Here is a 27,861-nt window from a genome sequence, read left to right as displayed (position 1 = left end):
CTTGATTGCGTGAAGCACCGCTCGGGGGTATTAGATCCGTGATGGCCCCTTCGCACGTGCAAGTCATCTCTTGGTGTTCCGATCGAATGCTCTCCTGCTGGGAACATTGATACCATGTGTGGGTGCTTTTTCTGGTCAGCTGTGGGGAGAAAAACAGAGAAATAAACTCCACAAGCTCCCCCCACCAACTTCCACCAAATATAGACACCCTCCATAGCCTTAAACAATTCATTAACTCCTTTGCCCCCACATGTATTTCCAGCTCGGTTTTTTTTTTTTTTACAGTACGATTCATTTTGGGCTGTGGGTGTCTTTCCACGCCTGCACACGATGCCATAAGAATGTGGTATGCCCAGGGGTGATCTACTATAAAAAGAATGAAGCTTAAACTACAGGGTCCCTAATCCCCAAATGATTATTATTATTTTGTTGTTATTATGTATATTTCAACAATCCCAAAGTCTGAGAGTCAGTAGCGCAGATGTTGTAAAGGTGTGGTGATCTGTCATGGAACAACCCCACTGAAGAAGACAACGGCGGTTACCCAGACCTCATTGCTGGCTGCGAAGGGCCCCCCAGCAAGCTTCAGGACCCCCCAAATTGTAGGTCCTCCACTGAGTATATCCAGGTCCGCAGTGCAAAGACCAGGGTGCCAACTCTTGCTTCTGCGGTGGTAGCGAATACCCGGGCAAGTGCTGCGCTTCTGTAGGCGCACGTGTCGCTGCAGTGGTCTGTGTCAAGAGGAGATGGACCTTTCCTGTTTCGCCTCTGTATATTTGAAGTCCGGCACATCCCACTGTGCTCGGAACATCCGCACTTCTATTTGGAGATGTGTGAGCGTGCGTGCCTGTGTGCCAGAGCGCGTCGTGGTTGCGGGTCCGCAGGCGCTAAGTGTCAACAAACCTCATTTTTCTGTCTCTCTTTTTCCCCCCTTGTCCCTTCAATTCTAGCTCTGGAAATGTCCCCCTACGATTTGAATGGCCAAGAGGGGTGGAATAAACGCGAGATCAGATACAGGCAGGTTGAGCGAACTGAAGAACCCTAACCCTTCGCCCACCAGGCACGTCCTGTTTCCTCTATATCTGTAGAAATAGCGCCGGCGGTTTCACTATGAAGGGGAACTCCCCAAACTCCGAAAACGAGTGGAAACTAAAACTCAAGGGATGGCCATTGCGCTCCGTTGCCAGAGTCCATGCCTTGCGGCCAAAGGTCCTCTGCGCTCCAGGGAGAACCCCCGCCAGAAATTCTGGCGAGCCACCACTGCCAATCAATGTGAGCGACCCTGGACTGGATGGATCAGTGTTTGGACTCACTAAAAGGAGGTTTCGTGTGTTCCTCCCACCAACATCCCTCCTTGGTTTTTCTTGCCCATTTGTCCCCCACCCAACGAAGGGCAGTGGCGACCCTTCGTGCGTCTCCGGACGCCATTCCCAGTTCAAGACCGTGAAGCGCCAAGCGCAAAAGGGGAGCAGAAAAGCTAGGAAATGCCCCTTCGGGTCGGATTCTGTCCAGTATGTAGTGGCAGAGTCGTAGCAGCGGTGTGATAATTAGACTGGCTGATGGAGCCACATATTGGGCACACATCACTTGGGTGTTAAAGGACTTGTACCTGTTGCCCACTCAAGAATTTGGGGTGGAGCTGCAAAATCAGGAGGAGAAGGGCCCGTTGCAACGCTTCCGGATAGGAAGAGAGGCCATAGAATCATAGAAACGTAGAGTTGGAAGGGATCTCGAGGGTCATCTAGTCCAACCCCCTGCAAAACAGGAATCTTTTGCCTAGCGTGGGTCTCGAACTCACCACCCTGAGGAAGTCTAACCTCTACCAATCTTACTGAGCGCTCCTAACCTGAGAAACGTGGCATATTGACTCGGGATCAACCCTACTGATTTCTGTGAAGGGTTTGTCAGCTTCCCACGCCCAGAGAAAGTCTCAAAAAGCGCGTCGCCACGAGTCTCTTCCATTGCAACCCATCCACAGGCCGAGCAAGCCTGCCTCGGCGCGCCCTCCCCGCGCGCACGTGCTCGCCTGCGCTCTCCTTCCCAACTCAACTCTGCAAAGAACTCCTGCAGGAGCTAAAAAGCCGTGCGCGGGGGGAGGGCCGTGCGGCGCCCCTTCTTTCGGAGATCTCTCTCGCTACACTAGAATTTCACTGACGTTGTGAAGCACTTAGGAGCCTCGAGCTCGTTTGGGGAGGAAACCGCCCCAGAAGTTACGCTAAGCTCTGTCTGAGGTCCGTGCCAAATGTAGCACGTTTTCAGCAGTTCCCGAACACAAATAACCGGCTTCTCCTTATTCACTGAGTCCGCAGAGCTTCCTTTCCCCCAGACAAATGGAGTGTTGTGAAGTAGATTTACTGGGTGGTGGTTGTTATTTTTATTCATGCGCCCGAGATTTTAACCGCCCAGATCTTCTTTTTGTCAACTCCAGCGAGGAATTCTACCCACCCACCCGTTTTTAAATTTTGGCAAATCAAGAGCAGCAGTGATATAATGCAAAACGCTCGGCGGGAAAGGATTGAATTAACAGAAGGCTTGAACGATACCAAAGCCCCGCATACTGTTTGGGGCCTTCATAAAAAGTTATCGCAGCCTATACTTTCAAGTGCCACTGTGCATTTGTGTATTTTTGTGTGCGTGCGTGTGTTTTGCTTTAAAGAGGGAGGAGCTGTAAACGCGCCACTTCACTCCTCCCGGGTTGATTTTGCAATTTCAAAACGGCGCTGCTGAAATATTTAGGGAATAAGACCCATCTCAATAAATCTCAGTTATCGAAACTAACTCTTCGGAGTCTGTTAGTAATTTAGCAGAATGGGATTTTCCTTCCTGATGCTTGCCAGTTGATGCTCTTTTCCAAATTTCCACAGCGGGGGAAGCCTGAGATTTTTTCCCCTTTCCTCAGCCTAATGATTTCAGCATGCGTGGTCCCTCTCCGCTTCTCTCTCCAGCCCCTCTTCCTCCCACCTTTATTGATCTGCGGCTCACATTTCTCAGACACCAGGTCCCCCGCGCACCCAACTTCGGGGATAGATAGAATCGGTTAGGTGGGTGCTCTGGGTCGCAGCCTCGACGGTGGCGAAGATCTGCCTGCTCAGCAGAATCCGCTGGAGGTGGAGCGGAGCTAGAGCGGGGTTCTCCTCTAGGACTTTTCTTCTCCAGCTTGCAGCGCTCTTCTCCGCTGGCTTGGCTGGCTGACTCCTTCGCCAGGCAGCTGAGAGGAGCTCGCAGGACCCGTGACATCACGGGGCTCTGGGCGGGGAGAGGGGCTGGGAGGGGGAAGGAGGGAGGGGGGTGTTTTCCAGCTTTAAAAAGGCAGCAGTCACCGAGCAGCCGTGCGTCAGAGAGAGACTTGGAGACTCTGCAAACTTTCCTGATCAAAATAAACCCCGGCCCTGAATAAGACACCAGGAGAAGGGAGGGAGAGCGCGTGTGAGTAACTTCCTAAGCGCTCTCTCTCGCTCCTCTTTGGGGCAGGATCCCTTGCGCCTGCCCTTACCACCCCTCCTTCCCTTCCCTTCTCTCCCCACGTCCCACTCAACGCTCATTTCAATGACATCTGCTTAGGATCCAGATTTATTCTGTTTAAAAACAAAAAAAACCTCCCCCCCTCCCGTGCGCGCGTTTGGCTTTCCAAATTCCGTGGCGAGAGGGAAACACCAGCTTGGAGTCTCCATTTAATAGCTTTGGAGACGCGCGCTGTGCTACGTGGGCGTGAAGACACGCGCGCGAGAGAGGATCTACCTTCTTCCCTCTGCCTCCACCTCACTTTCTCTCCTTTTGTGCTGAGCGGATGCCAAGGGGCGATCCTCTGAACCAAATCCTCTTGGCGCCTCGAGATCCAGCCCAGTGGTGAAAGGGAAACTTTCGGTGCGCGTCCGTCCCGTCGCAGCAGCATGAAATCGGCAGAAGAAGGTAAAGTACCGCTGGTGGCTCTCTCTCCCGGAGCCGCTTTCTCCCGCTTTCTCCTCTCCGGACGCAGATTCTTCTCTGCCTTTTCTGACATTTTTGCTGCTGTTGCTTCTGTGGAGAGCCGCGCCAAGGGAAACCCGGGCAGGCGCCGGGCTGTGTTTGCGCGTGTGTGCGCGCGTGCGCGTGTCTGTGTGTGTGTGTACCGGCGGGAGGGCCAAGCTGGCGGCTGCGCTTGGGAGGAGGGAAGCGGTGTCCCCCTGGTGTTTCCCCAAAGCAGCCTTCAGGTTTTTTCCCCCTTCTTTTTCGTTTTGCCTGCTGCGACTTCTTGCCAATAGGTGTCTCCTCTCCCTCTCTGAACTTGGCCTTGGGCGCTGCGAGATCCTTGAGCTCAAGGCGGAGAGGGAAAGGCTGGGTTCCCCCCCCCCGCCCCCTCTTTTAGTTTTTATTCTAAGGGGCATCGCCGGAGTCCCTTGGGGTGGGCTGGCTGACTAGCTGCCGGCTGCTGCGTGTGGGCAGGCGCCTTGCTTACGCGGGATGTGCAACAGAGCAATGCTTATGGGAGCCGGTGGAAAGGGATCGGAGGGGTGGAGCAGCCTCCTTCTGAAACCAAAGGAATCCCAGGACACAGTGGAGTTCTCAGAGTACGCGGCTGCCTCTGTGCATTGTGCGCGCCGATATTTTACAGAGTTAACAGTGTGCAGAACCAATCCAGCCCGTCAAATTACTTCTAACCACTAAATGCTAGCATTTAATAGCGCCGGCTGGGGTAGGAGGAAGCCGAGGTCTGACAGAGCACACGCCCTGCTCTAATTAAAAAACCGTTTTACCGTTGTCGATTTCTAAAGTCTAGGAATACTTTCAAAACTTAAGAAAAGACACTAGTCTCCTCCCCTTCCCCAACTTCTTTCAAAAATGGTCTGTTTGTTTCCTTGGTTCGGCTACCTCCATCTTTCTCCCCTCGCTGTTGCCTTGTTGTGGAGATTTAAGAAACTTTCATAAAATGGCCTGCATTGCAGGAAAGCAAAGGTGACTCGCTGTTCTAGAGTAGTTCCATGGGCTTCCTTAAGATTCCAAAGCAACTGGTTTCATGGGATGTTGCCTTATAGCAATTCAGAATGTTTGGTCCATCTAGCTTAGCACTGTCTGCATACATGGACTGGCAGAGACTCTCTCAGGTGTCAGGAAAGGCTTTTTGCCAGCCCTACCTGGAGATGCCAGGTATGGAATATGAGACCTTCTGCACAGAAGTCGACCACTGAACTGCAACACTTCCCAGAAGGTAACAGTGTTCTATGTATTTCATATAATTTATATATTGGTTGCTCAAAGCTGTAAAAGAATAAAACGACAAAACCAGTTTTAAAACCGCCATTTAAAACATCCAAATAATTAAAACCAGGAGAAAGTGATAAAACAGATCAATACACATGTAAACTTTCTACATGTCTGGGTAGGGTTGTCTAAACAGAAACATTTTTACCAAGCACCTAAAACAGTGAAGGCGCCTACCTGACGCCAATTGGCAGCGGTTTTCAGTAACCCCACCTACAAACCAGTTAAACTACTAGAGCAATTGGATTTAAACACAATCCTATGCATATTCACTCAGAATTCGTGGTCTTGGTCAATAGGGCTTCTACCCAAGTAAGTATGCAAAAGATTGCACCCTTCAGTTGCACTCCACTTTTTATAACATCTCTGTTAAAGGTCAAGGAGCTACGGGTGAGGCACCACATCCTAGACCTGAACATTTGGTACCTTAGTGACCATCATAGGATTTACTTCAAATCAATGTGGAATGCACTTTTGAACAGGGGTGCTTACAATTGTAGTCTTACTTGCAAGCGATTCCTGTTGCTCCCAAGGGAAATCAGCTCAACGGAAAGCTGCAAGTCAGAGCATGCTTACTCAAAAGTCATCCCAATTGATCTCACTGGGACTTACGCCTGAGTGAATACGTTTAGGATCAAGGTCCAATGAGGCTCATTCCATGATTAGGATTAGGGGGAAATTAGTTTAAAGTGCTTCAGTTTCCAAATAGTCTGTTGAATGACAATTAAGGGAGCAATCCAATGCACAAGAAATGGACGTAAAGCAAGACAGTGTAAGTTCAACCGGCGTAAAGTTAATCCAGCTCCTACTTCATTCAGCAGTTGAGACTCTCCCAGGTTGCTAGGTCATGTGACTGAGCTGAACAGTCTTAGGTTCCCTCCTAAATCCCACCCCCACGACTACCCCAGCCCCTGGCTGAGCCTGGACTGAGTTGGCATGAGCAAGTTAATACAGTCATATCTTCTGCTGAGCCAGGGAATATCATCTGAGCCTGGACGTCTGAACCAGAGATCCACTGCATCTGAAGCTGCTCTTCTCATAGGATTGCCCCCTTAAGTGTACTTTTGCAATAGCAGTCAACTACTGTACAGTAGCCAACTACAGTGGTACCTCAGGTTAAGTACTTAATTCGTTCTGGAGGTCCGTACTTAACCTGAAACTGTTCTTAACCTGAAGCAGCACTTTAGCTAATGGGGCCTCCTGCTGCCGCCGCGCCGCCACAGCACGATTTCTGTTCTCATCCTGAAGCAAAGTTCTTAACCCGAGGTAATATTTCTGGGTTAGTGGAGTCTGTAACCTGAAGCATATGTAACCCAAGGTACCACTGTATTTTAAAAGGCAGGCAGAAGCAAATGTCACCTCTAAATTGCCTTAAAATAATAGATCAAAACTATTCTTTCATACCACGAACATTCAAAAAAACCAGTTATCACTTGATATACTAATATGTAAACTATGATCACTGTTCCTTTTTAAAAATGAGATCTTCCCTTGAGCTGTAACTTATTTTTATAATGCTGCCTCTGCTTCAACGAGACCTGCTCCTGTGAGTAGAGGAGCGAAGCCCTCAATCTGTTTAGGCGAGTGAAATGAACTTCTCAGCTTCTTGTATGGGACTTAGCACAGCTCTGAACATCTTTGTAATATTTCAAGCTTTATTTTTTCAAAGAAGGCTTCTGGCTTGAAATAACCTTTGCTTTGATATGTGTAGTGTTGCATTGCACACAACCCCCCCCCCCAAATGATGCCAAGTCTTAAGTCTGTGGGCTCATTTACACCAGCCTTCTACAACATGGTACCTTCCAGATGTTTTGGAGTCCTACTCCCATCAACCCTGACCATTGGGCAGTGATGGTTGGGGCTGATGGAAGTTGGAGTCCAACAAGACCTAAAGGCTACCAGGCTGAGGAAGGCTGAATACACAAGCATGTTAACTGACATTCGTTGTGATCTAAGTTACAGATGTTTGCTTGAGTTGGCTGAGCAGCTCCCTTTATTAGCTGCATACTCTCTGTTGTACACCGCTGTTCGGTATATGATCATCTGCATTCTCCTTCGGAAGGCCTGTACAGTTTTGAACCATTAAAATGATTAGAGCCAACTCATCATGTTGACCCACCAAGAGCTCAATAAAACTTCACAGTTGTCACTGTATGCTTAGGACTGCAAAACTGGAGAGGGCGGGTGCTGCTGCAAAGTATTCCTTAGGTCTGATAGTCTTGCTGGTGCTCTGCTTGGCCAATCATTAGTTGTACAGGCTTGTACACACATGAAGCCATAAAATCAAGGAAAACATGACAACTGGCACATATATTTGCATGTTGGCTAACAGAGGTTTAAAGGCTGCCAGGAAAGAAGAAAGACAATAGCTTCTAGTGCGGTCAAAATGGCTGAACAGAAGATAGATAGAAAGACAAAGATTCAAATATTATACAAACGAGTCTATTTTCATCACATGTTGAGCACATAATTTCTGCCTGTGATGTAGCTGTTAAAAGCAAAAGCTCCTTGCTAGAAGCAGAACTATGTGACCCCCTAGTTATTGGGTATGCAATAAGTTTGATCCATTGACCTTAAGTATTTCAAGACCCCCTGAAGTATTTCAAGCAATATTTGCTGCGCAAACTTTGTAAAATGATGCTACAGTGGACTGGGATTCACTACTAGCAAACAACACTGGGCTGCAGCTTCCAGTTTCTTTGCTAGAGTTCTCCAGATTGCTTTGTGCACCAATTCCAGCAACACGTTGCTCTCTACTAGCCCTTTGTCTCTTTTTAACACAAAAAAACTCTAATCTAAGAATGAACCTAAGAGGTCTTTTAAAATCACTTTGGTTCTTGGTGAAGTCTTTGGCTACAGTGTCTAAAACCACCTCTGCATTTTAATGCTGCAACAGTTTCGTTTGTTTCCTCACAATGAGACTCTCTAGCTTACGTAGGTAAATTTGCATGCTCACTTGGTTGTTGTTGGCTCAGTGCTTTTAGTGCTTCTCGGGAGATCTCTTCGATTCATCCTGCAAACAGCTGCACATCTAGCCTGAACCAAATACGATCCGGCGAGCATATGCATTTCACATTTCTGTTTGAGAGATGCTAACTATTATCACCAACTCACAAAAGAAGCAAAAGCTTTGCACCTTTGTCATTGACTGACGTCTCAACTTTGGACACACTGGTACGTCTCCTATGCAAGTGGAGATGAGTGCAGAATGAAATTGCAGCAACCTCATATTTATTGCCTGCTTTGCAGGTGGTGAATTGCAGAGGGCGTTTAGGCAAAATTGTCCCAAGACTGAGGGTTGCTCAACCCACTGAGGCAGCCGTTTCTCTCTTATAAATTATTTTTGATTTTGATTTTTCTTTAAAAGATTCCATGATGGTTTGCAAAATCTGGTGGGTCCAGGGAATGATCAGTGCTTCACTGGAGAATGGGAAAGTACCACCTGCCTTGAAGGAGTCAGTGGTGCATCTCCTCCTTAAAAATACTTCCTTGGACCCAGATGTGTTGAATAATTATTGCCTAGTGGCTAATATCCCCTTTTGGGGGTAAGGTGCTCAAGAGGACTGTAGCAGCCAGTGGGTCCCACCGCTGGGAAACCTCCTGCCTGTTGTCCTGCCTGTTCATAACACCAGGAAGGACTGGGAAAGGCAGCTGTCTGAAATCCTGGAGGGTCAGGGTTGACAATACAAGCTGCGGCAACCAATGACTCAGTATAAGACTGTTTCTCAAGTTCCCTGGGTAGACGGCCATTATTAACGCTTTGTTCCTGATCTTCATTTAGTGTTCATAGGCATCTTTGGGTTCTAAGAGCTACATTACGCAACAGTTTTCCGAAAATCGCTTCCGATGTTTCATTGTCTGTTTCTGCACTCACTTGTTTCCCTAGATCAATAGGTCGAATCTTGTTCACTGGAAACACAAACTCATGCGCACACACATACAATGCAAACACAAATTCTTAATGTATTTTAACCTTAACTTTCAGATATGGGGGCACTGCCTGTAGCAGCGCTGTTGTGCTCCTTCACTTTTAAGTATTAAAAGCGAAGACTAGAAATCAAATCAACTAAAAAACAGAATGAGCAAAGGGGAGAAACTGTGAGACAAAGGCGCTTATTCTCCTACCCTTTATTTATTTATTTCGGTTCCTCTCCTGCCCCCTCAAATTCCTATTAAAGAATTACCATGATGATTCTGCTCTTCCGGATGGTAGTTTAAAAACTGATGCCAAAGTCCTTTAAAAAAAATAAATGCCCTGGTGATTCAGCCTAGCAAACTTTGAACAAACAGCTGGGAGCCAAGACGAAATCGAAAGGCAGGGAAAGCTGGTACATTTCACAACATAGCTTGTCTTGCCAATCGGCGGTGCAGATGTGCCTCTTAAATCAACAACAACAACAACCTCTTTCATTCAAAGCCAGGTCTCACTCGCTCACAAACACACCCTTGCCCAACATCAGAGCACCTAGCTAGTTCCTTGTCAAGATGCCTGGGTAGCATCTTTGCTAAGAATGTTTGAAGTAACAGTGTAAAGGGGCCAGCAGTGGCTGCCACCAGTTCAGTATCAGATTCTGCAAACTGCCCGGGGCAGGGGGGACCAGGAGCAGATGTTTGCCAGAGCAGTGTAAACCATAATAGAAAATGTGTAAGGCAATATAGTACTTTGTTATGGAAAGTAGGGGGAAGGGAGAGAGAAGCATACTGGATCTCATGGAAAAAAAATGTTTTTTTTCCTGGCACTCTTTGATGGACTTTTCAGCCATCATCCTGGAAAATGGGATTCCCAGAGTCTATAGAGGAATACCATTTCCATAACTGCTTTTAAAAACTATTCCTTTGAAATATAGCCTTGAAGATCTGGGAGCTCCGTAGTGCTGGCTTCTGGGACGGTGAGGTCATTTGCATGTTGCAGACTTTAAAACTATCTTGGCTAAAGGGAAACGCTGTATTTTTCAAGCAGGCAATTAAAGCCTTGTTTATAAAAACCTCATTTTTAAAGATTTAATTACAAGCCAAACAATGCAAATAACAGCTTCTTGTTAAAGGGGTGGGGGAAGCAACTACTTTGCGTTGTGGTCCTAAAGACACTTACTGTGCGGCACTCCCACTAAATTACTGGATCAGGGTTTACCAAATCTGGGTCTCAAGCGGTTTTTAGACTACAATTCCCATCAACCCTGACCACTGGTCCTGCTATGTAGAGATGATGGGCATTGTAGTCCAGCAGCAGCTGGAAACTTAAGTTTGGGAATCCCTTTACTGGTTTATTCTGGAATTATTTCAGAGTGAGTGTGAGTACTGTGGGTGCTAGGAGCTAAAACTATAGATTGGAAGGAGTATAGGTCTGATGAGCAATAGGAATATTGATTGGAGCATATGGTCTTCATGTCTGCCCTAGACTTTTGTTTATTGTTCTGGACATTATTCTGGGCTTTAATTAATGACAGCACATTTTATAATGTGAAGCCCCAGTGTTTTGGAACATACATTTTAATTAGTACATTGTATGCATGTCTATTGTTATTAAACTTCTTTTTTCTCATGTGATTTATATAACACTTGGCACTAGTGGGTGCTGCAGCTAAATAATATGTGGTAATAGTGATGACTGCTATGTTATTCACGCTCCCCTCGCAGAAGATTGGTGATCCTTAGCAAGTGGGGTGCGGGAAACAGCTCGAAGGGAAATGTATGTTTAGCCTGATCCACAAATCGCTTGAACTCAAGCTCTCAGATCTAAGCTGCATTAGTGTAATGGAAGCCAAAGACTTGAGTTGAACCACCTTGTGGATTGCAACCTAGCAGCCCATTCCTAAAACTTGACTACTGCAAGGTCAGGCAGTGCCAAAAAACACACACAGAAACACCCCACCCCAAATACACCGTTACACAATGTAAGGACTAGAAAAATGTACTTAAGCTTAAAATAAGACCCAGCAGGTGAAGATTTGAAACCCAGGTTCAGCTGACCTTGGTTGCAACACAACTTGCTGTTATTTCGTAGCCTATGAATGCAACGCATCTGCAGACAATTCCCCTTCCTTTCACAGAGGGTCTTGTTGGTTGGAATCAAAAGCAGGCTGTTTGCAAGCTCTCGATCAGCTATTCTCACAACTGCCAGCCCACTCAGACAAGCAGCTGCCATTCATCCTCAAGGCTTCATCATGTGTCAGTCAGCCAAGAAGATACAAGTGCATCCTAATCAGTGTGCTCTGGGAAACTGGAAACCGTTGTCGATTAGACTGTTGTCTGCCAGTGGAATGAAATACAAACCTTATCACTTGCCAGGTTCCCTGGTGACTGTATCAGACTTTTTAGCTGAACCCCCCCCCCCCAATTCCTTATGCCTTCCAAAAGGATGTGTTGTTTATGACATTAAGCCTAGTTAGTTTGCTATTGCTTTTTTTACTTTGTAAGAGGTTAGGCAGAAGAGGTGAATAAAAGCAAAGAAACAATGTAAGAGATGCAAGTCTTTCCCCAAAAAAGTGTGTGCATTGTGGGGGGGGGGGGAGTAAGTAACATTCAGAAATCATCAACTGGAACAACCCCACTTCCTTGGAACTACAAACCCTACTAAGGACCCATTCACAGCACTTTTTCTAAACAGGAAGTCGAGTCAGCCATAGTTTATTTATTTTTTAGTAAATTTGTTATGTTGAACTTGCCTCGTAAACATCTCAGAATGAAGAGAAGGAAAAATCCACGGGCGCAAATCATTATTTTATCAGCTGCTTCCCAATTTTCGAACAGAAATGTTATTCTCCAGGGAAAGCTGTTCAAAGTAAGTTATCAAAAATACAATCCTGTCCTGCTTGCTCCAGATGGAATTCCTGGCTTCAACAGTACCACTCAGATTTACTGTTCATAGAAAAGTTGTTTTTCCTCACATTTGTGGGTACTTGATGATGGATGGCATATGTGCAGCTGGTTAAACATGACAAAATTACTGCAAAGGCCAGCTTTGGCTGACTTCAGTGCATAAAAACTGGTCATGCGATTGACCTGGAAGCCAATGCGTCCACACCGAAAGAAAGCAAAATGTCTCTTGAGCACTTAATCATCCAGGTCTGGTGACTTAGCAAAAGATAGTTCAGAGCAAAGAACAGTGGTTGAGGAAGACAGAAAAATGCATTTGCAGGTGCCAACAACAACAATTCGTGTTAAGGAACAGCCCTTACATATTTCAGGTATCTTACATTTACATTTTAATTCCCAAGAATGCTTCTGCAAGAGATCACCATGACCAAAAATTCATCACATGAGAGGAACGCAGGACAAAAGCACGGGGCCTGCTTATAAGCTGCACATAGATATGCCAGAATTCTTGGATTCTCTCTATATCCATATCTAAGTGGCAGGTAGGCATCCCCAGAAAATGACAATACACCATAATCCCCAAAAGCAGACATTAGCACATCCAAAATTCCTGAAGCAGATTTAAAGTTCACAGATTTTCTCTTGGAGTTGTAACATGCATCTCATGGAGGGTGAGTCTCTCAATGGCGACTAGTCATGATGGAGTCTGTGTCCTGCCTCCATAGTTCAGTATGCTCCTGAATAACAGTTACTGGAAAACCCAGGAGGAGAGAGTATTCTTGTCCCACGTGCAACTGGTTGGTGACCATGAGAACAGGATGCGGGACTAGATGGACCATTGGCCTGACCAGCTGGTTCTTCTTACATTCATATATTTTTGAGACCTCTGCCGTTGCCTTCAGACACAGGCTGGACTCATAAATGTGTCTGTTAGGGGCATTTAATATGGACCAGTTGTTGGCTCCCAGAGGTAAACCGTCTTTTAAAACACAACCTTGTCCCCCCTCTCACAATTTAGTTCGAACATGTGCGTTGTACATACGTAAATTCTAAAGAAACCCAGATTAGATGTAATGCTGGAAGACAAGGCTGTCTGTCCCAGGCAGGCTGTTTCAGGTGGTGAAATTCAAGAGGGATATATGATGAAGGCAGGAACAGATGTCTGAATGAGGCTTCTTGAAATGTCAGCTGTAGTGTGCTGGAAGGAGGCTCTTTTTGGTGCTTCCATTGGCAAAACGTTTTTGGCCAGCACTGTTGAAAGGGTTACACCCTTGTTTAACTTTGCAACGGACACAGGCATTCTCGTGACTATCGCTAGGGAAATTTGCAGAATGCTCATCTTCCCTGAGAAAGACACACACACACACACACACACACACACACACACACACACGTGTCTGATTCTTGGATGCATCTGGAGGCACGAGTGTGTCCACTGTTTCTGGCCACAGCGGAAGCAACACTCCGAGCCAACTCCTATGGCCTGGCTGAGACTGTAGGTTGAATGGATCGGTGTGCAGCCGCATGCAAAGGATGCAGCTGCACAGCCTGTCCATTCAGTCGACAAGCACTGCCACCTTCACAAAGACACGTGAAGTGAAACGGTGCCCCTAACACAGTACCTGTGGGTTTGGATTTATGATGTGAAGTAAATGCCCGACAGCTTCATTGTCCCTTGCCCCCAGGACTGCCATTGCTAGAAACAAAATGTTAACACATGGCTGTGGTAGGGTCTCCCCTGTAAGATGTGGCCTGCCCAATATACTTTTACCTCCAAACCTTGAGGGAGCCATTTGGATTATTATTATTATTTATTTATTTTCCCTAGGCAGCAAGTGCATTGCTAAACATTGAGGACAAAAGAAAAGATATGGCTGGGTTTTTTGTTTTGTTTTACTTCCACCCCCGTTGCCATATAGCAAAGAGGGATTCCCACCCCTGGTCCTCGTTTGTTATTTTAATTGTACCTGGTTATCTAAAACAGCTTTTATTCCACCCGCTGGCTTGCCTAAGAGGGCTGCATGCTGCTCCCAGCTCCAGCGCTGCCGCCCCCGCCCCCTAGCCTGGCTCTGGGCACCAAATACCAGACGTGAGTTTCAAGAGTTGGCAACTTTTGGCACCAACATGTCTCAGGGTGTTGGCTGGCTTCTTGGGGCTATGATTGATAACCCTCTCTTCTTTGGAATAACTTGGTGTGTGGGTTTGGTTCACACCATTACTGCATGTTTTGTTCCGCAAGAACCTTCACTCTCTTTTGAACAAGTTGTGATCTGGGTTGTAGGTGTGGGCTTTTTGGGCTCGGGTGATTTGTACTCTCTCACCTGCTGTCTCCAAGATGGGCCAAATGCTTCATGGAACCACTTTAGGTTGCCATCATGTTTGCCCTTCGATGAACGTGAAGAACAAAAACACAGGGACTATAGAAAAGAGGGCAGGAAGAAGGGCTTAAGTGTCTCCTCCATGATTGGCTGTTGTGGGCTAATATCCTCTGGGTATTTTATTATTTGTTTTTTCAGTTTATATCTTGCCCTTTCTCCAGAAGCCCAAGAATGATCAAGCAGTCAAAATGTCCACTGTTGTAGGGCCCCTCTAGACTGGTGTTTTATTGTGGGCATGTTGTACAACATGACCCAATAGTAGTATTTATTTGTTTAATTTTTATACCACCTTTTACCAGAAGATCACAGGGCAGTTCACAACATTAAAATTCATAAAAATACAAGATGAGAAGACAAACAAGAACACACATAATAAAACAGAAAGAAACCATGAGAAGTGAGGTTACAGGGAACCAGGCAGAGGGCCTTCTTGGTAGTGGCTCCTGCCCTGTGGAACGCCCTCCCATCAGATGTCAAGGAAATAAACAACTATCTGACTTTTAGAAGACATATGAAGGCAACCCTGTATCGTGAAATTTTAAAAGTCTATTGTTTTACCATTTTTATGTGCTGTAAGCCATGCAGAGTGGCTGGGGAAACCCAGCCAGATGGGTGGGGTATAGCAAAACAACAAACCACCACATTTGAAAGGCCATGGATTGTTAATTAGCCAAAGGTTTGGTCATAGAGAGAAAATGTGTAACTAAGGTGCCAGTTGAGCCTCCCTGGAGAGAACATTCCACACATGGGGAGCCACCACAGAAAAGGCCCATTCTCATGTTGTCACTCTCTGGACCTCTCATGGATGAGGCAATGAAAAAGGGCTTCAGATGATGATCACAGGGTCCATATCAGTTCATATGGAAAGAGGAGGTATACAGTATTACCAATGGCTTTATTCTGCTTTATTAGTTCTGTGCTTTCCCAATGCTACATTATTACTGTCTGAAGGGCTATAGCACAACAAAATTGGAAAAGTTATGGGTTTTCAGCAGGAAGGTTTTTAAACACACAGGGGAACATGCTGGGGGGTGTGTGTTCCTGGCCACCCACTAAATATATTCATAGAATGTACTCTTCTTTTTGGAAGGGAATATTAATTTCATAAAATTTCTACGCCTCCGCATCTGCCTTTGGATACGCATCTGCGGGAAAATGCCCGATTGCTAAGATGTGAGGCAACTTACAGACCACATCACCAAGGCCATTGGGGTTGTGGAAGGGACGTGTACATGAAAGGGGTGGTGGTGCAGAGAGAAATGGAAGCAAATAACGCTGCAGCCAACTTGAAATGGAGAAGGAGGTAGACCCCCCCCTCCCCCCTAGGAGCCTAACTCGGACAGGTGGCCGCGGCAGAGGAGACGAGAGGCCAGCGTCCCTCTCCTGTCTGCACCCCCCCCCCTCCGGGCCTGTAACCCGAGCAGAGAGGGTTTATTTTAAAAAAAGAGGAACCAGCCAGCGAGCGAGAGCGCGAGGCGGGCAGAGCAAGTCGCTTGTTGATGTTTCCGGGTGTAGATCAACAAAGGCAGGGGGAGGATCCCGCAGACAGGCAGCGATCGGGCGATAAGCGAGCGCGCGCCCCAGGCTCGCCTTACAGCCGCCCAGGAGGGGCCGCGCCGTCCCGGGACCTGCAGCCATCCAGCCAGCCAGCGAGCAGGCAGCTCCTGGGTAGCTTTGCCCGGCGCGGAGGTCAGCGCGACCCCCAGGCCTGTCCAGAGGCGGCGGCGGCGGAGGAGGAGGAAGCTCCTCGCTCGCTGGTGCGGCAACAGGTGTCCGGGGGCTGCGAAGGGAGAAGACCGTCCGTGGCAACTTTCCCCCCGCGCCGTCGGGGAAGGAGGAGGTCGCTGCCGCTGCTGCTGCGTCTCCCTGCCAAGCCATGACCAGCCTGGAGGAGGAAGAGCCCGAGTTCGATTTCGATTTCCTCTTCGAGTTTAACCAGAGCGATCAGGGCGCCGGCAGCAAAGGTGGGTGGCGAGGCAACGGCGACTCCGGCCTCCCGGGATTTAAGGTGGGGGGGGGGGAGAAGAGGTTAGTTTATTTGCAGCACGTTAAATATAGCGGTTCTTCTGGGACGGAGGAAGAACGGTCTTCGGCAGAGGCGGAGCCGAGGGAGGGAAGGAGGGAGCCATCTGGAGGCGCCTCCCGTGGCTGCGATGGAAGCGTCTCTCTCTCTCTTCTTTCCCCTAAGGGACGGGTCAGCTCGGATCAAGCGAGCAGAGTTTCCCCGCAGAGGTGGTGGTGGGCACTCTGACTCCTCCCCTTGGGAGTTTTTAAGGAGAGCACACTTGGATTAGTTGAGATTCCTGCATCGCAGGGGGTTGGACTGGATGACCTTTGGGGTCCCTTCCAACTCTAAGGTTCTAGGAGGTTGCCTGTTCCAAACGGCTCGCGAAACAGCTGCTGCTGCTGCTGCTGCTGCTGCTGCTGCTGCTGCTGTCTTAGGGTAATGTGACCTCCTTTTCCCACCTGTGTAACCTTTTTAAAAATAAAGAAAGAAAGGGAAAGGGAAAAGTAGAATTCAGGTTTCACAGATGCGTGTTGAGAAGCCTTTGCAGATGTGTGCAGATAGAAGGAGTAAAGGCAAAGCAAGTGTCTTTTTGCGGAAAGGCCCTCTCAGATGGAGCATCCAGGAGAGACTGCTGGATCTGGCCAATGGCCCGTCTAGGCCAGCGTCCTGTTCCCAAATAGTTGCTGGTGAGAAACCAGCCAGCAGGCTTGGAGCGCAAGAGCGTGCTCCCCTTCTGTGGTTTCCAACAACTGGGATTCAGAAGCATTTGCCGCCTGCGTGGCTGCTGTGAGGTCAGTGGGATAAAAGTGACCAAGGCACGCTGCAGCGAGCTGCCTTCTGTGCTGGAGAGTCAAAGGGCTTGACAGGCTGGAGGGTCAAAGAGGCTGAAGAAAGAGGAAGGGGAGTGGGAGGGGAAACGCCATGTAAGGCCCAGAGCCAGGGCAGCCTGTGCTTTGGGATGGGCTATAGACCAGGTTTTACATACTAGTTACACCAGTGCTATTTTCCTAGAAAAAGAGGTGCCAGAACTTACCATGAACTCCTCCCTTGTTCTCTTACAATGGCAATGGCGCCCACCTGAGAAGTGCTGGAAATGAGTTCTGGCTGGAAAAAAGGCCTGGGTTACATGGAACCTTTTTGGCTGCCCCACTACCATCAAACCCCAGTGTCACACCATCATAGTCCTTGTCAATTATGTGTATGCCACCTTCTTATAGTGTGTATACTTCTCTGCGTAGTCATTTGTGTACTCTGAGCATGCTCAATAGGAACCTTTGGCTAGAAGACATGGGAGGATCTTAAAGATCTCAGCTTGGGGAAACTTGAGTTGGTCCTTGCATCAGTCTGGGAGCAGAAGGGCCTTTGAAGACAGTCCTTGATGAAAGGTTCCCAGCAATACAACTCAAGCCCAGCGGTTGCAGGAAACCTCTGGGGCCAGCCTCTTTCCTGATTGCTCAGCTCGAGAAGTTCTGTGGGGGTGGGGGGGGGGTTGTTTGCCACATGCTGCTTGAAGGAGGAGGGACTGTTGATGACTGGGTGGGGATGCAGTTCTCGCAAGCAGCTTGAACGTAAGCAGTGGCCTCCCCTTCCCACATCCTGAGAAGTTAGCCATCACTTTTCTGTGGAATTCTGTGGATACGTAAGAGAAAGTATCTGGGTTCCACTGGCAGTGTGAGGCCTTACAGTTCACCCGGTTATGGCATAAGCATGTATTTCCCCAGGAAAAAAGTACTAAGGAGTTATGAGGTGGTCTGAGAACTGCCTTTTACAATTCAGACAACTATCACACGCCCCAATACGCCAAAACTGCCCCCAAAGTACTATCATCACCAAATCATGTTAAAGCATAGGAAAATAGAACTCTAAGAGTGCAATCCTATAGCATTATCCACCAGGATGTGTGATTTAGGATAGTCGTGTCGCGGGGAGGGTGTTGCACCCTGGGTGCCATGTCGGGGGGGGGGGGAGTGACAAGAAGGCACCCTGCGGGGTGCTCGCCCCGCCGCCCCCAAGCACGGCGGCGCAAGTGGCCATCACGCCTCCGCAGCCGCATGTGGAGGATCCTCCGTTCATGGCTGCAGCCGTGAGCAGAGGATTCTGCCACCGTCCATACAGTGTTCGAGCAGCAGTGGTGGCAAAACGCTACATACAATGCATGCTCGGTGTCACACGCATGTGCTGTACGTAGTGACGCCGCACATGCACTGTACATAGTGGTTTGCCACTGGCGTTGCTCGAGTGCCGTACGGACAGCGGTGGGATCCCTCCGCTGCCACCGCAGCCATGAGCAGAGGATCCTGCCACTATCCGTATGGTGCTCGGGCGGTGCCAGCAGCCCTACGTAGCGACGCCACACACGCATGTGTAGCCGGTGGTTTGCCCCGCCCCAGGTGTCAGTTAGCCTTCTTTTGCCCCTGGTTTAGGATCCAGTGGATCTCTGGCTAAGCTGGGAGGTTCCTAGCATAGCCTGAGTACATCAGCTTAACTCCTTCATTCTTGGCTCAGCCAGAGATGTCGTGGTGTATCTCCCCCAGCCAGCTGAGTTGGGCCTGGTGGATCTCAAACTGGCATAAGCCCTGAAAAGGGGGTGTGGTGGAACCAGAGAGTGGGGACTTAGGGTGAATCTTAGGCCCTTTCAGCTGGGTAACATGACCTGGCAGCTCACCATAAGTTCAGCCCATAAAAGGTGCAACTCAAACACTATATTAAAGGCTTGTTTTCCCCCTGCCAGGCTTAGGCTGGCTCAGCCAGGAGTAATTCCGCTGATGAACAGAGTTTGGATCTGGTGCAACTTTATGCCAGCTTAATTTCACCAGCTTGCTCTATGCCACTTTCTTGTGTATAAGATTGTTCCTTGAATGATAGTAAAAGTAGCTGCCAGGGAAGACCTCTGAAAGCCGAGGAGCCATCACTGAAAAGGCTGTCTCTGGTTGCCACGTGTCCTATTTCAGATGGTGGAGGCACCTGGGGAAACAGGTGCTAAACACGGCAGGACCCTGATCGAAGCAGAACTTTGAATGGAGCTTAGTATGGGTCAAACTATTGGTTTCACCACCATCTCTTAAGAGAAGACTGACAAATATATATAGTAGAGCCCTTAAAAGTGTGGTGGCACAATTTAGGCACCTCACATCTTTCCAGTCCAAGGAACCAGAAAAATTCTATGTTTGAACAGGACTACTGTACCTCTTATTTTGGAGGGTAGGTGTTTGTTCTATCTGGATAGCTATTCCTATCCATATTTTTCCCCTCTATGCAGGTTTGCTTGAGATCTTAAACGTTCCCTAATGCAGTTACTCTAGAAGCATCTTTAGAATTGTGAGCCTTCTTCAATATTTTCAGATCTGGCCTGCAACACAGAACCCACTTACATTTTCTGCTATATATGAGTCAGTCTTCTCTCACAGACAGGGTGGAGATATCATTGGTTTGATCCATGCTAGGTGTTGGGCTACGATCCAGTTGTAAACAACTTTATATCAGTGTGCAATGTGACCCAATGCTATTACTTTCCTTGGAAGGGTGTCATATCTGTGGCACCTGGAAAAAGTCTAGCTGCAATCCCTGAGATTCCTCCTAGCCAGTGCCGGATTTACATATAAGCTAAAGAAGCTATAGCTTAGGGCCCCACTCTCTTGGGGGCCCCCCAAAAAAATTAAAGGGAAAAAAACCACTGAATGTACCTTTCCAAAATATAAGATAAAAAACATCTAAAATAAAACCTACATACAGCAACAATGTTTTGTGTTGTGTAGGCTCCTATTTGTTATGTGCAAATGGCTTTAGATACCTATTAGGTCCATAAATTACAATACAGCATATATTCAACACAAAAAAAACTTGACAATTTGTTGTTGACAAAGGACAGCTGGACATATAAAGGGCCCCATTACCTTCAGTAGCTTAGGGCCTCATCAAACCAAATCCGGCCCTGCTCCCAGCTCTGAACATGCACAGACCAGTTCATACTAAACATTTCCTCAGGCAGTTGCATACCCACATACACTGCTGGCTAGAGATATTCAGCGGTGTAAAACAGCCCAGAGGCACAGAGCAAGATATTTATATGACTAAGTTCCACAGGAAGTACCAGTCCTTCCTGTGTCTCCTGTGGGTTTGATGAGGACAGTCACAGATGCATACATTGTCTGTGGATCTAGTTAGGGAACACAGAACAGAAAACGGCACAGGAGAAGTACATGCCTTAGCTGGAGACTGTTTTGAGGGTCTTCGTCTTCCCCTCTCAGTATTGTTCCTGGAGGAGGCCAGGTGTGGCCTTTGTGTTCAAGTACCACTTCCACCTCCTCAGCTCTTCTTAGTATAGGCAGATCTGAACAGCCACACCAATAAATCTCATTGTTGTTATTTGAACACAAGAACCTCCCTCACTCTGGAAGATTAAATGCTATGGGAGATCCTGCACTACAAAAAATCAACCCTTTTCAAACTAATTTGTATGTTGTGTTTTATATTATGTGGGTATATATGTTGCCTGCCCTGGGGGCCTTATGCTGAAGGGCAGGTAAGCCAACAAATAATATTTTGGATAGCAAAGGGATCCCATGATGATGGAGATGTGGCCAGGGAAGGGCAAGCAAGGTTTTCACCTGATCTGACCTAGTAGGATATAAAAGTGTACAGACAGGGTCATGTCTTCCCCTAGACCACTACCACCCAGTGTTAAGAACCTGGTTCTGTTAATGGCTGTCATACAGCATTTTCAGTGGATTGCGTTCAGTTCAGTACCTGCCCTTTTATGCAGCCCCAAGTACTTTTACACACAGTGCAAGGGGTGAGGAACATTTTCGAGGCAGAGGGCCACATTCCTTTCTGTGCAACCTTCCAGGGGCCGCAGACCAGAAGTGGGCTGGAGCAGCGAATGTATATTTTTTCCTTTATGCAGTAATTTCTATACAGATTCACACACATTCCAGCCAGGCAAAAACTAATGAGGAGGATGCAGAGCTGAGAGGTTGTGGTGTGGGGAGAGTCTGGAGGGAGGGATGGATAGGTTTGGAGGGCCACATTTGGCCCCTGGGTGTGAGGTTCCCAGTGGCGTAGCGTGGGTTGTCAGCACCCGGGGCAAGGCAAGTAATTTACGCCCCCTAACCCGTGGATTTGCGCCCCCTAACCCGTGGATTTGCGCCCCCTAACCCATTGATTTGCCCTAACCCCAGATGTTGCGCCCGGTGCGGTCCGCCCCCCCTGCACCCCCCACGCTACGCCACTGGAGGTTCCCCAACCCCTGAGACAGTGTATATTTTGTACGAATATAATGCAAACACCATTGATTTGAATTGCATGACGAGAGCAGTGTAGCCCTGTTTTATTTGTGCTGCTCCACCCCTCTAAGTCAATGAACATCTTTTGGTCAATATCCAGGTTTCCTAAGGCATCTGTTAAAAGGATTTGTATGGGTGTTGAATATATTAATGATGCGCGGCATGATAAAAATCAGCCAAACATATATCTCTCTGAACTGCTTACAGAGCAGCTGGGTGTTTTGTGTCGTGTGTCAATGTCTCACTTTGAATCATTTATCAAATCCGAATACTAGGGAGATGAGGGAGCTGAGTATATTAGTAAGAAACAAAAAAGAGGGAGAGAGAACAAGAGAAGCCGCCAGGAGCTCAGAGTCTCTGCTGCACATGCAATGCTAGAGAGGATTGAGTTGTGTTGGGAATACAGCCTGATCATTAACAGCTTTTCCGGATCTCGGGTTTGTAAGTAGGGAAGACTCAGCGCTTGGGGCATTTGTCTCCTGGGAAGGAAGGAAACAAACATTGTATGTGAAGGAAGTGAAGAAGCCTTGACTTGTTTGTTTCAATCAATCAGGAGTACAGGATTCTTTAAAAGCACCTGAAGCTGAAAAAGACATGTTAAAACTGCAGGTAGCTTCAATTCAGAAATATACAGACTGAATAACCTGAATGGTAAATGCACGGTTTTATTTTGTAGTGGGGTCAGAGCTGCTAGTTCCTATGAGTGCAAGGGGATTCTTGTACCACTGAGTCAAGTTAAATTATATATATACACACACACATGCACATACATTTTAAGCCCTCATGGTTGCAGAGGGCTAGGTAGAAAATGTGACTTCAGCAGAATGTCAGAAATGCAAACATGCAAGGTCAAAAAAGTAGCCAGCTAAGGAGTGGCCAGGGGAAATCCATTAGCCTCAAAGGACTCCACTGCTGCTCAAAGTGATGTCAAGGAGCTCTTCAACAGATTAATACACCTCTCGAAAAGGAGAATAGAAAATCACACATGTTCAGAGGGTGTGTCTATGGCACAGGGCTGCCCCATGTCAAGTCATCTCTGCTTCATCCTGTAATGTTTAGGGATGCTTGCCCATGTCATAGTGTTAATTTCTTCACCACCAGCAGCAGCCAGGGATGTGGAAAAGCTGCAAGGAAACTCACACTTGAACTGGGTTAAGTGTATCATGTAGTTCCACTCCGACTGAGTTGCTAGCAGGGCCGGTCTGGTGAAATTTGGTGGCTACAGGAAGCTCAGATGAATGACAACTCTCTAAACATTTCCAAACAACCTCCATTTCTGTGTGCTTTTGTAAACTGCAGCTGCTTCTTCATGGTTAACAGGCAGCACACACACACACACACACACACACACAAGCATAATCTGGCTTGTTTTCGGCATTGGCTTTGAGAAAAGGACTTACAGTGGTACCTCGGGTTAAGAACTTAATTAGTTCTGGAGGTCCATTCTGAACCTGAAACTGTTCTTAACCTGAGGTACCACTTTAGCTGAGGTTCTTAACCTGAGGTACCCACTGCTGTCGTACGATTTCTGTTCTCATCCTGAAGCAAAGTTTTTAACCTGAGGTACTATTTCTAGGTTAGCGGAGTCTGTAACCTGAAGCATCTGTAACCCAAGGTACCACTGTACTTGTACCGATCTGATGTTGAAGAGTGAATGGAGCCATTTTGCTCCAGTTTGAGTTATTGAAGTAAGAAGACCAGGGGTGGGGTGTTGCTTGTGCTCTGGCTGATTTGTGTGGAAGCTGTGCTGGTTTGTGTGGAAGAAGAAGCTCTCTTTTTCTTTTGCGCAACATGCGTCTGTGTGCCTAGTACAGTTTCATGTGTTTACTGTGCATAATTATGCTCTCTCACACTTTATCTCAAAACATTTGTGATGAATACCAACAGTCTGAGACAAACCGCATATACATTTTAATCTGTATGAGCTGTAGTTGGAAATAAGATTTTAAAAATGGTTTTTCATATAACATTTATCTCCATCTTAGTTTTGTGTGTCCTTTTATTTATCTTCAGGCATTTTGTTCATTCACTTTTTGCTTGTTGGAGTCAGTGTTAAAAACTCCTTCAAAGACTTTTGCCCCTCACAAACTTTGCTTTGAAGTGCAATCTAGGAAGAGATCATCAGGAACAGGAAGCAAGTTTGAGGGGAGCTCTCTGTAAAGGTCCTTCTGGTGGATCCCCTTATCTGTGGGTGAACTTTGGCAGACTTACCTGGTAACGGCAGGCAGCTGCAGTGTTGCTTAGCAGCAGAAAGCCACCATTCAAATTTCCCACAATGCCCTGGTGCAGTACTATGTAAGGGTCTTTGGAGGAAATTAAAATGGTGGCTTTGAGACTCAACTGCCCAGTGCTGTTACAAAAGAAGTTTTTTTAAAGGTTGACCAGGGTTAAGTGGCATTTGTGGGCTCTAACAGAGTGCTGGGACCTATGCGTGCCGATGCTGAGCCTGGAAATAATATTGAGAGAAGTTATTAGGAAGGCTGGAATCTTCATTTCCTCATAGCAATGTTATTAAGCATTGAAACACAGCATTTCCAAATGCACCGTTCTCTGACAGAAGCTACACTGAAATAAAGTCATTGTAGGGAACATTGTATAAAGCATAATGCACATTATGCAAATAACATGTGTGGCCAATCTACAGGCGCCACAATTCACACAGGTAGCAGGCATGTCTGGACAGAAGCACAGGGACCCACGGGGCCCAGGTACGTCATAGAGTCAGACATTCCTCTCTAGTGCTGCCCTGTTCTCTGTTCTCAAGCTCAGTAGATTAGAAGCAAAGCCACATCAGAGCACAGAGAGATGCATATTTGGGCATCACAGTGTCACTGCTTCGTATTTTGCACCGCTTTCCCCCCCAAAAAAATTGGCCGCTAAGGCTCCGTGCATTCCACATAATGGCAGTGAAGTTTTAGGGCAGCTTTGAATGTGTGTTGGAAGCACTGAGAAAAGATAAAGGAGCGACTGCCATTCTCTCTGTGTGATCCATTGTAACGTTCAGAGCAGCAGCTCAAACTCCTCTGTGAATTAGATGTGGGAGTTCAAGATATGCATCAAACCCTTGCTTCTTCTTTCTGCTGGGGAGCTTTGTGAGTCACGGCATTGTCGGTTGCACCAGAAACACACACACACACACAAAAGAAGATGCAGAGATAGCTTGCATTTGTTTCTTGATAGCATCCAAATATGCCTTCAGTGTGCAATCAAATGCTCCGATTCTGTGGAATCATTTCTAGAAAGCAAGGGTAGGGAACCTGTGGCCCTCCAGATGTTGCGGGATTACAACACCCATCACCCCTAACCATTGGACAGGCTGGCTGGGGCAGATGGGAGTTGGAGTCCAACAACATCTGGTCCCCTTCCTCTAGGTTAGGGTTTCCCAAACTCAGGTCCCCAGCTGTTTTTGGACTACAGTTCCCATCCTCTCTGAGCACTGGTCCTGCTGGGAAACCCTGCTCTAGATTATCAATGTAATTCCCACTTCAGAGCAGGAGAACAAAGGGCAAAGAGCCTGCTCACCGAATAGAAATAGCTAAAGTGGTGTCTGAACCCCCTGGTGAAGCTCTCCTCCTATCCACTGGATCACGTTTGGGATTCAGTTTGCTAATGAATTTCCTTTGCGTGTGCAACATCTCATGCCATTCTTTTTTGTTTTTTTATCTTTTGTTTTGTTTTTACAGAACATTATAACTATGCACCTTCAAATATAAATTCCAGCTTGCCTCTAAGTGTGGCACATCCTTCATTGTCAGCTCCATGTCATGGCCTTCAGACATCCAATCCAGTCATTTCGATTGTCCCATCAGCTAATCATCCTTCGGGATATGGAGGGCATGCTGAAAGTGGCACCGCCGGATATTATCTGTCTCCCAACGTCAGACCTAATGGCGTGCCAGCGCTAGAAAGCCCTCGAATCGAAATAACCTCTTACTTGGGGCTGCATCATAACAACAACCAGTTCTTCCATGATCCAGAAATCGAGGAGCCCGTCCCAAACACCAAGAGATCGCCTACGACTGCGACGTTGAACCTGCCGAACATAGAGGCCTATCGAGACCCATCTTGCCTGAGTCCAGCAAGCAGCCTGTCTTCCAGAAGCTGCAATTCAGAAGCATCGTCTTATGAATCCAATTACTCTTATCCCTATACTTCGCCTCAGACATCTCCTTGGCAATCGCCGTGTGTGTCGCCCAAGACCACCGACGCCGAGGAAGCGTATCAACGGAGCATGGTGACCTGCACGTTACTTAATTCACCCCGACACTCGCCATCGGCGTCTCCCAGAACGAGCATCACCGAGGAAAATTGGCTGAGCACTCGCAACTCCCGGCCATCTTCTCCCTGCAACAAAAGAAAATATAGCCTGAATGGCAGGCAGACTTCCTACTCGCCACACCCCTCTCCAACACCCTCTCCCCAGACTTCTCCAAGAGTCAGCGTGACCGATGAGACATGGCTAGGAAACACTAACCAGTACACCAGTTCGGCCATCGTCGCAGCCATCAACGCCCTCACCACTGACAGCACAATAGACATGAACGATGGGATTCCTACCAAGTCCAGGAGAACGGCGATCGATCACACCCAGTCCATGACGCTCAAGACCGAACCGAGCGGGGAAGATCATGGGACCATATCGCCGACAGCCGACTTGTCGCCAGAAGAGTTTCCGGGGTTTCAGCACATCAGGAAAGGAAGCTTCTGTGATCAGTACCTTTCGGTGCCTCAACATCCCTATCCATGGGCCAAAACTAAGCCATTGTCCCCATCATCCTACATGAGGTACAAGTTTGTGGGATTTATTTTTTGTGGGGTAAAAAGATATACATATTACTTTTCCTAATGCCCTGTCCCTGCTGACTCCCCGCTCCCCCCCTTTTTTTTGCTATTTCATCTAAAGAGTCAAAGACAAGATTTCTGGTGGTGCCTGTTAGAATCAGGCCTGCAACATTGTGCTTCCGTTTTCTTTCGTGGTGTCCCCTGGTTTAATTTCACATTGACCAATAGCAAGGCAGCGTCAAGCCACCATCTGTAGGCTATTGGAATTGCTATATGGGTTCCTGTTGTTTCTCTTTTGTTTTTCCAACCTTGAAAACAGTATAACTTTGTATAAGAGTAATATAACAAAATAGATGTTACAGAATAACATTTAAAAAAAAAAGCACAGTGGAAACAAGTTTAAAATGACATGCCCTAACTTTACACACTACTGTATGGCTTTTGACTGGCTTGGCCTAGTTTTTAATGCCAGTGGCCTGTTTGTATATTTAATGTCCTATTCCTAAGGGCACAGGTTGGCAGTTTGCAGGAGCTTCATGCAACCCCTGATCTCATGATGCTTTCTGTAGCCACCCTTCCATCTTACCAGAGTTCCTTCTTCCCTGTTCATTTCCTCCTTATTTTACATGACTTAGAATCATAGAATGGTAGGCTTGGAAGGAACTGCAAGGGCCATCTAGTCCAACCCCTTGCAATAAATGAATCTCTTCTAAAAGTGTTTCTCCTCCTATTCATACATAGCTTCAGAATAATTGGTAGGACAGTGGTGTTTTTTTAAAAAAAATAATCATCCTGGTTTTATGGCTGGGGCGTGTGTGTGCATATATCTGTATAGCACATCAAAATAAGGTAGTAATTACTTGCTTTCTATACTGTTAGTTAAATTGGTTAGTTGTACTAAAAAATAATAATCCTGTACATTTGAGAGTTGGAGTCCATCAACATGGGGTAGGGGATTGCCCACAGACCCCACCCTCCACCCCTAAAGTTAGCCCCCATGTAATGTGGTGATGGGTGACGGATATGTCTGCACCATGAGGAAGTGTGGAAATGTGTACCAGATACCTACAACGTCTGTTTGGGAATTAAAGTTCTAAACATCATGAATGGAAAACTCACAGGCAGATGTAGATGCATGCTAGCTCCTAAACTGGTTTAGTGTGGGTTGTAGCAGTGATTTCCAGAACTGCCAACTTACTTCTAAAGGAGAACAATGATTTTCAGAGCTCTCCTGCATAAGAAATTATCGGATGCTATCTCCCCAAAAGTTTACATTAGCTGAGAAAAAAATGTGGGTAGGTTAGGGCCCTGCACGTGTGTGTTTAACAATTGGGGGGGGGGAATCAAGTGGTGATTA

At 47.1% G+C, this 27,861-nt stretch overlaps 1 protein-coding gene across 4 annotated transcripts in view; it reads left to right on the top strand.

Annotated features, from left to right (window-relative positions):
• The first annotated feature begins 3,159 nt into the window (after window positions 1-3,159).
• Window positions 3,160-27,861, top strand: part of NFATC1 (nuclear factor of activated T cells 1) — a 131,696-nt gene continuing 106,994 nt past the window's right edge. For 2 of the 4 annotated variants that reach the window (XM_083624182.1, XM_083624180.1), the window contains exons 1-2: window positions 15,883-16,396; window positions 25,406-26,507. In XM_083624182.1, the coding sequence (XP_083480308.1) occupies window positions 16,309-16,396; window positions 25,406-26,507 (1,190 nt within the window). In that variant the 5' untranslated portion in view covers window positions 15,883-16,308. Of the gene's footprint in view, window positions 3,910-15,882; window positions 16,397-25,405; window positions 26,508-27,861 lie in introns of those variants that run through there. The other 2 variants (XM_083624183.1, XM_083624181.1) reach the window with 2 other exon arrangements.

Source organism: Podarcis filfolensis (assembly GCF_964270895.1).
Source record: "Podarcis filfolensis genome assembly, chromosome: 7".
Taxonomy (NCBI): domain Eukaryota; kingdom Metazoa; phylum Chordata; class Lepidosauria; order Squamata; family Lacertidae; genus Podarcis; species Podarcis filfolensis.
The sequence above is the reverse complement of the archived record's forward strand: the minus strand, read 5'-3'. Positions and strand labels throughout refer to the sequence as shown.